At 41.6% G+C, this 12,173-nt stretch overlaps 1 protein-coding gene across 1 annotated transcript in view; it reads left to right on the forward strand.

Annotated features, from left to right (window-relative positions):
• The window catches only part of LOC134351229 (myoferlin-like), a 186,636-nt gene that overhangs the window by 155,594 nt on the left and 18,869 nt on the right, over positions 1-12,173 (forward strand). Inside the window, exons 45-47 of the mRNA XM_063057334.1 lie at positions 447-535; positions 1,823-1,918; positions 5,720-5,861. Of these exons, the coding sequence (XP_062913404.1) occupies positions 447-535; positions 1,823-1,918; positions 5,720-5,861 (327 nt within the window). The remainder of the gene's footprint in view (positions 1-446; positions 536-1,822; positions 1,919-5,719; positions 5,862-12,173) is intronic.

Raw genomic sequence — 12,173 nt, forward strand, 5'->3', positions numbered from 1 at the left:
CAAGGGGGATAGTAGAGGAAGGTTTTTTACTCAGAGAGTGGTTGGTGCGTGGAATGCACTGCCTGAGTCAGTGATGGAGGCAGATACAGTAGTGAAATTTAAGAGACTACTAGACAGGTATATGGAGGAATTTAAGGTGGGGGCTTATATGGGAGGCAGGGTTTGAGGGTCGGCACAACATTGTGGGCCGAAGGGCCTGTACTGTGCTGTACTATTCTGTGTTCTACATGAAAAGGGTTAGGTGGCAGGGAGAGATGTGTGGAATTCTAATGGAGCTGAAATGCAGTGCAACCTCTTTCAGCCAGATGTCCTTGTATTGTGCTGTCAACTGTTAAAGGAGGCTAATCTATAGCAGAGCAAAGATTAATGGTTCTTAAATAAAACCTTAAAACTGTGAGAAATCACATATACTGAAAAGCAGCACTTTAACATAATTTCTTGTGCAGGGGAAAATACAGATGTGGATTGATATCTTTCCCAAAAACCTGGGGCCTCCTGGTCCACCCTTTAACATCACCCCACGGTCCCCCACCAGGTGAGTGCAGATGCCAGCCGGATAATGTGTCATAATTACTGTGTGTATTCTCCAGCCAAGTCATAACATAATCTAAGATGATTGCAGGACGCTGTATTGTCGGTGGGTAGTTCACTTCCTTGGTGGCCAGTGCAGAGATCCTAGGAGCATCATTACAGCCCTGCCCGGCTAATCTATTCATCACAAACCCTTGCCTTGCCATTTTCTCCTGACTTCCTATCCTTCTATTGCGATGTCCTTGCAGTGATGATCAAAAAACTGTAGATGCTGGACGTCAAAATTAAAACCAGAAAATGCTTGAAAACCTCAGCAAGTCAGGATGCATCTATGGGAAGAGAAACAGTTAAAGTTTCAGATTAAATGCCCTTCATTAGATGGGAAATATTTGACCTGAAACATAACTTTTGTTTCTCTTCCTGCAGTTGCAACCTGATCTGTTGATTATTTCCAGTATTTTCTGTTTTTGTTTTTGATGTTCATGGGGATTTACCTGTGACTGACTTTGTGCTGACTTCCAAGGAAAGCTCTGGTGACGGTTTGCTGACGGTTCTACAAACCAGAATCAAGTTTGGTTCCTCGTTCATGAGTTTTCTCTGTTCCTCTGTTTGTCTCCATCTGGTGTAAGTCTCTAACTTGTTACTCTCATCACTTGTTTTTTTGGATTACTTAAATCTTGCTACCTGTGAGAGAAATATGCAAAGCACTGGCTAGGGTTGGAACTGAAAATCCACCACAAGCCCCCGTCTCACTATTCTCTGCTCCCATTGCCATCCACCCACCCCTAAAAATCTTTTGTACAGCTTAGATGAATAGTTAACTAAGTGGGCCGTCAGAATCATTTTCCCAAGGAGAAAATGGCATAATTTTAAGGTGATTGGAGGAAAATATATAGGGGAGATGTTAGAGGTAAGTTTTTTTTACACGGGAGAGTGGTGCGTGCATGGAACACCCTGCCAGCTGGGTAGTGGCAGAGGCAGATACATTAGGGGCATTTAAGTAACTCTTAATTAGGCACATGGATGATAGAAAAATGAAGGGTTATGTAGGAGGAAATGGTTAGATTGATCTTAGAATAGGTTAAAAGGTCAGCACAATGTCATGGACTGAAGCGCCTGTACGAACTGTGTTCTAATGTTGTGTTAAGTCATTGGCACTCCTCATTAATAGACTTGGTCATAGATTAACCTTTATACCAATGCCTGCAAACGGAAGGGAATTGAACATTTGGATTTTGGCTTGGCAACGTTGTCTGGACCTTTTCTGATGAGTTTCCTGTGGGGCTTGCAGATACGTCCTTCGCTGTATTGTCTGGAACACAAATGATGTTATTCTGCAGGAAGCCAGTGTCATGGGAGAGAAGATGAGTGACATCTATGTTAAAGGGTAAGAAGAATGTCCAGTAGATAAAAAAGCAAACACACTGGAAGTAATCATCAGGCAACTGGCATCTGTGGAGAGGAAAACAAAGTTAATGTTGCCATCTGTTATCTCCTGCATGTCACTGACCTTTTGGTTCCCCTTTATATCCCTGCATCTTGAAACTTGTTTTATCTCCTAAATATTCCCAGTTTTGATAAACGATCGATAGCCTGGAAGTAGTTTCAATTTCTCTCTCCCTCCCTACTAACTAACCTGCTGAGTATTTCCAGCATTTTCTGTTTATAAATTCAGATTTCTGATAATATGAAAAAGTAAAATAATACCAAATTTTCATAGAGAATCATTATCATTCTTCTGGAGTTGGAAGATCAGTTTCTTATCCAGACAAAAGTACTGTTCACAGAATTGTGATGAAGGATTGTTGATCTAAATAGTAACACTTTTCCTGATTTCAAGTCTCATTTCTTTTCAGCAGCAACACACCAGTACTGGAGGAACTCAGCAGGTCAGCATCTATGGAGGGAAATGGACAGTTGAGGTTTTGGTTCACAGCTCTTCATCAGGACAGCAGGGTCTCGGCCTGAAATGTCGATTGCACCTCTTCCTAGAGATGCTGCCTGGCCTGCTGCGTTCACCAGCAACTTTGATGTGTGTTGCTTGAATTTCCAGCATCTGCAGAATTCCTGTTGTTATCTACCATCTCTTGTGTCTCTGAGTATTTTCAGCAGTTTGTTTTTATTTCAGATTTTCAGTATCTGCAATTTATTTTTGCTCTACAAGCACCCTTTCCTGAGTTCTTTCTGCTATGAGTGTGGCTCATTATTCATTTACTGATTGTAGGCAATGTCCATCTCTACTTGTCCAAAAACTGAGGAGACAGTTGGTGAAGTTACATTGACCATGGTAGGACATGAAGACACAAGAGACTGCAAAATACTGGAAAATGGAACAACGTAGAAACAGTGTTGGAGAAGATTAGTAGGCCCAGATGAAGAGTCCCAATCCAAAACATCAACTATTTCCCTCCATAGATGCCTTCTGGCCAGCTGTCAGCTAATAAAATTAAAAATTCCTTTATTAAAGAGCCAATTACCAGTGGAATCAAAATGAAACTCTTGTTCTTTAAAGTCATAAAAAATACATCAGTCTTGTTGAGATTAACCTCAAGGCTGCCCTAAACTTAACCTGCTGAGTTCCTCAAACATTTTGAAGGTAAGACAACGGGATTTTACCCCTGCAAGTTATCACTTAATTTGATAATGTGGGTTTTTTGACATACGGTTGTTTCATGATGACTTATTAATGCTAACTGTTTTTTAATTCTAGATCTATTGAATTACTAGAATTTAAATTCCCCACATGGGATCTAAACCCTTATTTCTGGATCAATGGTCTAGGCCCCTTGAAGTTGTTCAGAAAGGATAATTATGTATTTCTTATATTTGAGCATTTTGGCCAGCAGAATAATACTCATTATTTCATTAAGTCTAATTGATAGTCAGATAAAAGTACATAAGTATCAGAAGCAGAAGTAGGCTTAAAAGGCACTTCAAACTTGTTTTGCTGTTGAGTAAGATTATAGTTGATCTTATCAATTTTTTTTTGGCTTTACTTCCATATTCCTTGATTTCCATAGATTTGCACTTCAATGGTTAAATAAACTCCCCTTCATCTCAGTTCTAAATGGCAGACTTCTTTTCCTGAGACTAATATCCTTGAAATGGGCTCTTCTGCTGGGGACAAGTACCTCTCAGCAAAAATGGTGTCAAGCCTTCTTAAGAACTCTGCATTTCAATGAGAACACTTAATATCCTTCAGAGATGATAGATCCATTCTACTGATAAATTTGACCACTTGTGACAATTCAGCTCTGCAATAACGAATTTATATTGATCCCTTTCCTTTTAGATAAAGAAACAAATTGATTATTCAAGGTGTGTTTTCAACAAGCAGTTATAATTGCAGCAAAACTTTCTTAAAATACTACAACACTCTTTAATAAGGCCAATGTACTTCCAAAACTAAAATATTTCTCCCCACCTCTTTGCCATGTAATCTCCTAGGAAAGACGATAAAAATTCAAGGAAAAAGAATAAATTCCTAAAAAAATTTTGTTCATATCCCTCTGAAAGTTAGAACAAGTCAGGAGATTGCAGTTGACAAATTGTTGTTTATAGACACCTTTTATATACTTTTATATAAAAGTGATCTTGATCCTACGTGGTAGTGTAGTGGTTAGCGTAACACTATTACAGCATCCGCATCTGAGGTTCAATCCTGCCGTAGGCTGTAAGGAGTTAGTATGTTCTTCCCTTGACCACATGCTTTCCTCTGTATGCTTCATTTTCCTCTCACATTCCAAAGGCATGTGAGTTAGCAGGTTAATTGGTCATATAGGTGTAATTGGATGGTGCAGCTGGTTGTGTTGGAAGGGCCTGTTACAGTGCTGTACATCTAAATGAATAAATAAAAATAAATGAAAAAATTGTAATCTGCTGTTGCTGGAAATCTAAGATAAAAGAAGTACCTAAAACATTCAATTGGTCAGGCAGCATCTGTAGAGCAAGAGAACAGCTGAATGGTTTGGGCACACTACTTCTCCATGCATACTCAGTTTAGCCTATCTTTCTGTGGCCTCTTGCATTGTTTTAATGAGGCTCAGCATAAACTATTACTACCTCATCTCTTGTTTTGGGACATTCAAATTCCATCCTGTATTCAACAATTTCACTGTATCACAACTGGCCATTTTTGCCATAAGTTTAACCATCTATTATATAAACTCTATTTTTTCTCTTCACAGACACTGCCTAACTTACTGAGCATGCCCAGGATTCCCTATGGTGTCAGCAACAACTCTGATTTTCAGTTCACAGACTTTACCTGTACTTTTGGATTCTCTCTCTCTCTGACTACCTTCATTAATCTGTTAACTGGATGGCACTTTATACATGGGGGTTACCCAGACAATCCTCTCTGACCCTTGCAGTGCATCGGGTGGCAATCTTGCCGTTTCTTTAGCATTTGTCTGTTTTTTACAAGGCCGAGTTGCTAGCTCAACACTCAACCCAGCACGGATGAAAGGTGTTCAAGGAGCTGGCCAGATTCAAACCTGGGACCACTTACCTTGGAAGTCCGGTGCAGATGCCACTACACCACCGGATGGCTTAGACAATCCTGGCTTCATTTTGATGGAGACTTTCCTGTTGTCTTAACAACCTTTCCCCAACCTCTCAACTTAAAACTAACTTTTGTTCTCATTTCTCTAATTCTGATGAAGGGTCTTATACCTGAAATGTTAACTGTTATTCTCTCCATAGACTCTGCCTGACCTGCTGAGTGTTTCCAGCATTTTCTATTTTTGTTTTGGTCCTGATTAAGGTAATGGCCCAACACTTGAACAAGACATGGAGGTTATCATTCAGAGGAAGGACATTTCATACTTTCTTCTTCCATAACTCCAGAATGGGCAGTCTTCCCCACCCCCTTTATAACAGCAGTTTGGTTAAAGGAAATTCACCCTTAAAGAATTCACAAATTACTACCAAAGAGAAATCTGAGATACAGAGTAAACATTTCCTCTCGTGGAATTCGTGTTTTTTAAAATTTTCAGCTCATTTCTTGGTGCATGTGCAGATAAAGTGGCTTTGTATTATAGTAATATAGATGTTTTCTGGAAAGGCAAACACACTCCCTGTCCTTCCATAATGCGGCGGTCGCCTGTAGTTTCCTCACTGTGGTGAGGTGCCTATCATTGGTGGCTCCCAAATGTGAAAATAATTATTTACATTTTACTTTCACTAGCTGGATGATTGGATTGGAGGATAACACCCAGAAAACTGATGTCCATTACAGATCTCTGGATGGAGAGGGTAACTTTAACTGGAGATTCATTTTTCCTTTTGAATATATAGAAGTGGAACGAGTCCTTGTCATCAGCAAAAAGGTAGGGAACAAGTAACAGTAGAATAATTGTATGACCTATAGATGTATATTTGGAGTTCCAGAGGGCATATGCCAAAGTGCCACACTGAAGGCCGGGGCATTAAGTGGCACAGCGGTTAGCGTGATTCTATTATAACACAGGAAGATGGGAGTTCGGAGTTCACTTCTGGTGACCTCTGTAAGAAAGTTTGTACCTTCTTCCCATGTGTGCATAGGTGTTCCACTTTCTTCTCACAGGCCAAGGACATACAGTTAGTAGTTTAATTGGCCATTATAAAATGTTCCGTGATTAGACTAGGGTTAATATGGAGGATGGCTGAGTGGCATGGCTCAGTGAGCCGGAAAGGCCTGTTCCATGCTGTATCTCTAAATAAAAAGACAGGAGTTTAGAGTATTCTGGGAAGTATGTTAACATGGACTGAAGATTTATTGTTGCATAAAAACAGAGAGTTAGAGTAAATGGGTCTTTTTTGGACTGGAACAATGCAATGTGGATTGCCCGGAAGATCCAGCTTTACTATTCATATTAATGATTTGGAAGTGTAAGGTATCTAAGTTTGCCTGTGACACAATACATAGATGGGAGGCCATTTTGACTCTGCAACAGGTTATAAATATAAACAGGATACAAAATTTGAGTGAGTGGGTGAAAACTTAGCAAATGAAGTTAACTGTTAGAAAAGTGTAAGATCCTGTAATTGGATGAGAGGAATTTATAGGTAGGTTATTTCTAAATGGAATAAACTTCATATGTACAAAGTACAGAGTGATATAGGTATCCTTGTGACCAAATTGCAATAAGTTAGTAGGTAGGTGCACCAAGTGATTCAGAAGACAAATGGCATATTGGCCATTTTTGTAAGGGAGAAGTAGTGTAGAATTAGGAAAGAATTGTTACCTTTCTACAGAATACTGGTGAGGTCGCACCTGGAGTACTGTGCGAATTTTTTCCCCTTTATATTTTGGCATTGGAGATATTCCAAAAAAGAATCGCTGGGCTAATGCCCAGGATTGTTCTATGACAAGCAACTAAAGAAAGTAGATCAATGCTCTTTGGATTTGATAAAATGATGATGATCTATCTCATCTTGGAAGATTAGCCATTAGTCAGTATGGGTTTGTGTGGAGGAGGTAATGTCTTACAAATTTAATTGAGATTTTTGGAGAAGTGAAGATAATTGATGAGGGCAAGACAGTGGATGTTGTATATATAGACATTAGTAAAGTTTTGAAATGGCCTTGCAAGGTGATCCATGGTGACTGAATAAACTGGGTTCACAATGGGTTTGTTGCAATCATATAAATTTTAGGTTACGTTACGTTTGAAGTACAGTGTACAGTTCTGGTCACTGCATTACAGAAAGGATGTAGAGGTTTTGGAGAGGAAAAATTCACTGAACAGATTTACTGGGTTGTTGCATGGATTAAAGAATATAAGGGGAGATTGGACAAATGTGGATTGAGGGAGATGGATGGATACCTGGAATAGAAACATAGAAACATAGAAAATAGGTGCAGGAGTAGGCCATTCGGCCCTTCGAGCCTGCACCGCCATTTATTATGATCATGGCTGATCATCCAACTCAGAACCCAGCCTTCCCTCCATACCCCCTGACCCCTGTAGCCACAAGGGCCATATCTAACTTCCTTTTAAACATAGCTAATGAACTGGCCTCAACAGTTTGCTGTGGCAGAGAATTCCACAGATTCACCACTCTCTGTGTGAAGAAGTTTTTCCTAACCTCGGTCCTAAAAGGCTTCCCCTCTATCCTCAAACTGTGACCCCTCGTTCTAGACCTCCCCAACATCGGGAACAATCTTCCTGCATCTAGCCTGTCCAATCCCTTTAGGATCTTATACGTTTCAATCAGATCCCCCCTCAATCTTCTAAATTCCAACGAGTACAAGCCCAGTTCATCCAGTCTTTCTTCATATGAAAGACCTGCCATCCCAGGAATCAATCTGGTGAACCTTCTTTGTACTCCCTCTATGGCAAAGATGTCTTTCCTCAGATTAGGGGACCAAAACTGCACACAATACTCCAGGTGTGGTCTCACCAAGGCCTTGTACAACTGCAGTAGTACCTCCCTGCTCCTGTACTCGAATCCTCTCGCTATAAATGCCAGCATACCGTTCGCCTTTTTCACCGCCTGCTGTACCTGCATGCCCACTTTCAATGACTGGTGTATAATGACACCCAGGTCTCGTTGCACCTCCCCTTTTCCTAATCGGCCACCATTCAGATAATAATCTGTTTTCCTATTTTTGCCACCAAAGTGGATAACTTCACATTTATCCACATTAAATTGCATCTGCCATGAGTTTGCCCACTCACCCAACCTATCCAAGTCACCCTGCATCCTCTTAGCATCCTCCTCACTGCTAACACTGCCACCCAGCTTCGTGTCATCCGCAAACTTGGAGATGCCGCATTTAATTCCCTCATCCAAGTCATTAATATATATTGTGCTGCTAGCGGAAGTATCAGAAGCAGATACAATAGTTTGAGTCACTGAGAAAGGTACATGAACAGGCAGGGAAAGAAGATAAAGATGGAATACAAAAGTAACTAGCCAATAATATTAGAGGATACCAAAAGTTTCTTCAGGTATGTAAAGTGTAAAAGAGAGGTGAGAGTGGATATCGGACCACTGGAGAGGTAGTACTGGGGACAATGAATAAGTATTTTGCATCTGTCTTCACTGTGGAAAACGCTAGTAGTATAGTGCAAGTTCCAGGTGTCAGGGATCCTGAAGTGTGTGAAGTTACATAACTGGAGAAAAGGTTCTTAGGGAAACTGAAGATAGACAAGTTATCTGGACCAGATGCTGGACACCCCAGGGTTCTGAAAGAGGTGGCTGAAGAGATTGTGGAGGCATTAGTAATGATCTTTCAAAAATCACTAAGTTCTGGAATGGTTCCAGAAGACTGGAAAATTGCAAATGTTACTCCACTCTTCAAGAAGGGAGAGGCAGAAGAAAGGACACTAAAGGCCAGGTAGTCTGACCTCAGTTGTTGGGAAGATGGAGTCAATTATTAAGGATGAGACCTCAGAGTACTTAGAGGCAGGTGATAAAATGTGCTGTACTCAGCGTGATTTCCTCAGGGGAAAATTTTGCCTGACAAATCTGTTGGAATTCTTTCAAGTACGGGACTGGATAGACAAAGGAGAATCCATTGATATTGTATACTTGGATTTGCAGAAGGCCTTTGACAAGGTGCCGCACATGAGGCTGCTTAACAAGCTATGAGCCCATGATATTACAAGAAAGATTCTAGCATGGATAAAGTAGAGGTTGATTGGGAGGAGGCAAAGAGTGGAAATAAAGGGAGCTTTTTCTAACTGGCTGCCGGTGACTATTGGCCACAGGGGCCTGTGTTGGAACTGATTCTTTTTATATTATATGCCAGTGATTTGGATGATGGAGTTTGCAAATGATACGAAAATCGGCGGAGGGGCAGGTAGTTTTGACGAAGTACAGAAGCTACAGAAGGACTTAGACAATATTTGGAAAGTGGACAAAGAAATGGCAGATGGAATACAGTGTGAGGAAATGTATGGTTATGCACTTTAGCAGAAAAAAATGAAGGGGTTGATTATTTTCTAAATGGAGAGAAAATACAAAAAAGTGAGGTGCAAAGGGACTTGGGAGTGCTTGTGCAGGATCTCCTAAAGGTTAATTTGCAGGTTGATTCTGTGGTGAGGAAGGCAAAGTCGATGTTAGCATTCATTTCAAGAGGACTAGAATATAAAAGAAAGGATGTAATGTTGAGACTTTAAAAAGCACTGGTGAGGCCTCACTTGGAGTATTGCGTGACATTTTGGGCCCCGTATCTTAGGATATGCTGAAATAAAGAGAGTTCAAAGGGGGTTCATGAAAATGATCCCAGGATTAATTGGCTTGTCATATGAAGAGCATTTGGCTCTGGGCCTGTATTCACTTAAATTTAGAAGAATAAGGGGTGACCTAATCGAAACCTATCGAATCATGAAAGGCCTTGATAGAGTGGATGCGGAGAGAATGTTTCCTATGGTGGGAGAGTCTAAGGCCAGGGGACACAGCCTCAAAATAGAGGGATGTAATTTTAGAACAGAGTTGAGGAGGAATTTCTTTAGCCAGAGAGTAGTGAATCTGGGATTCGTTGCCATAGGCGGCTGTAGAGGCTAAGTGTTTATATATATTTAAGGCAGACATTGACAGATTCTTGATTGGTCAGGGCATGAAGGAATATGGGGGAAAAGGCAGGAGATCGAGGCTGGGAAGAAAATTGGATCAGCCATGATGAAATGGCAAAGCAGACACGATGGGCCTAATGGCTTAATTCTGCTCCTATATCTTATGGTCTTATGGATATAGACTGTGTGGAGACAGATAGAAGTAGTTTGAATTGGCATGCTTTATCAGCATGGAAGTGGTGAGCTGGGTGTCCTGTTCCTGTGTTATTTTGTTCTATATTCTCTTATTTTAAGATCATGACAGGGTAAATGTTGGGATGCTTCCATTTGTGCAAAACATGAATGAACATAAGAAATAGGAGCAGGAGTAGGCCATCCAGCCCATCGAGCCTGCCCCACCATTCAATAAGATCATGGCTGATCTGTCTGTAAACTCAGATCTTGAGGCAATGTCCCCTAGTTCTAGTCTCACCTATCAACGGAAACAACTTTCCTACTTCTATATTATCCATTCCTTTCAAAATTTTGTATGTTTCTATAAGATCCCCCCCTCATTCTTCTGAACTCCAGACAGTATAGTCCCAGGTGACTCAATCTCTCCTCATTGGTTAACCCCTTCATCTCTGGAATCAACCTGGTGAACCTCCTCTGCACTGCCTCCAAAGCCAGTATGTCTTTCCTCAAGTATGGAATCCAGAACTGCACACAGTACTCCAGGTGCGGCCTCACCAGTACCCTGTATAGTTGCAGCATGACCTCCCTGCTCTTGAATTCAATCCCTCTAGCAATGAAGGCCAACATTCCATTTGCCTTCTTAATAACTTCTTGTAACTGCAAGCCAACTTTTTGCGATTCATGCACAACTCCCTCTGCACAACAGCATGCTGCAATCTTTCACTATTTACATAATAATCTGCTCTTCTATTATTCCTTCTAAGTGGATGAGCTCGCATTTACCAAAATTGTATTCCATCTGCCAGACCCTGGCCCACTCACTTCACCTATCTATATCCCTCTGCGGACTGTCCACATACCCTGTTCAATTTGCTTTTCCACTGTGTCATCAGCAAATTTTGCTACGCTACACTCAGTCCCTCTTCCAAATCATCAATGTAAATGGTAATGGATCACACATCTTCTCAACCAATGCCATTGCGTAAAGTTCCAGTGAACTAAATTCCTCCCATTCCTTATTTACCTGTTTATTTCCCTTAAGTAAGTAATATTCTTTTATCAGTCCATATTACATACAGAGGAACTGAATGGGAAGTGGTAGTCCATTGAGAAACTGGCTTCTCTGAAGAACCTAATGTATGCTCTTAAACGCATCTCCCCCATTTCACGTATGCTCTTAAACGCATCTCCCCCATTTTACGTAAAGAAAGGGGCTTCCCTTCCTCCACTATCAACTCTGCTCTTAAACGCATCTCCCCCATTTCACGTATTCTAGGACGAGGGAGATGTCTTCCTTTTTTAAAGAAAGGGGCTTCCCTTCCTCCACTATCAACTCTGCTCTTAAACGCATCTCCCCCATTTCACGTACATCTGCTCTCACTCCATCCTCCCGCCACCCCACTAGGAATAGGGTTCCTCTGGTCCTCACCTACCACCCCACCAGCCTTCGGGTCCAACATATTATTCTCCGTAACTTCCGCCACCTCCAACGGGATCCCACCACTAAGCACATCTTTCCCTCCCCCCACTGCATTCCGCAGGGATCGCTCCCTACACAACTCCCTTGTCCATTCGTTCCCCCCCCGCCCCCATCCCTCCCCACTGATCTCCCTCCTGGCACTTACCTGTGTAAGCGGAACAAGTGCTACACATGCCCTTACACTTCCTCCCTTACCACCATTCAGGGCCCTAAACAGTCCTTCCAGGTGAGGCAACACTTCACCTGTGAGTCGACTGGGGTGATATACTGTGTCCGGTGCTCCCGATGTGGCCTTTTATATATTGGCGAGACCCAACGCAGACTGGGAGATCGCTTTGCTGAACATCTACGCTCTGTCCGCCAGAGAAAGCAGGATCTCCGAGTAGCCACACATTTTAATTCCACATCCCATTCCCAGTCTGACATGTCTATCCACGGCCTCCCCTACTGTAAAGATGAAGCCACACTCAGGTTGGAGGAAC

The sequence above is a fragment of the Mobula hypostoma genome, chromosome 8 (genome assembly GCF_963921235.1).
Source record: "Mobula hypostoma chromosome 8, sMobHyp1.1, whole genome shotgun sequence".
In the NCBI taxonomy this organism is placed as follows: Eukaryota; Metazoa; Chordata; class Chondrichthyes; order Myliobatiformes; family Myliobatidae; genus Mobula; species Mobula hypostoma.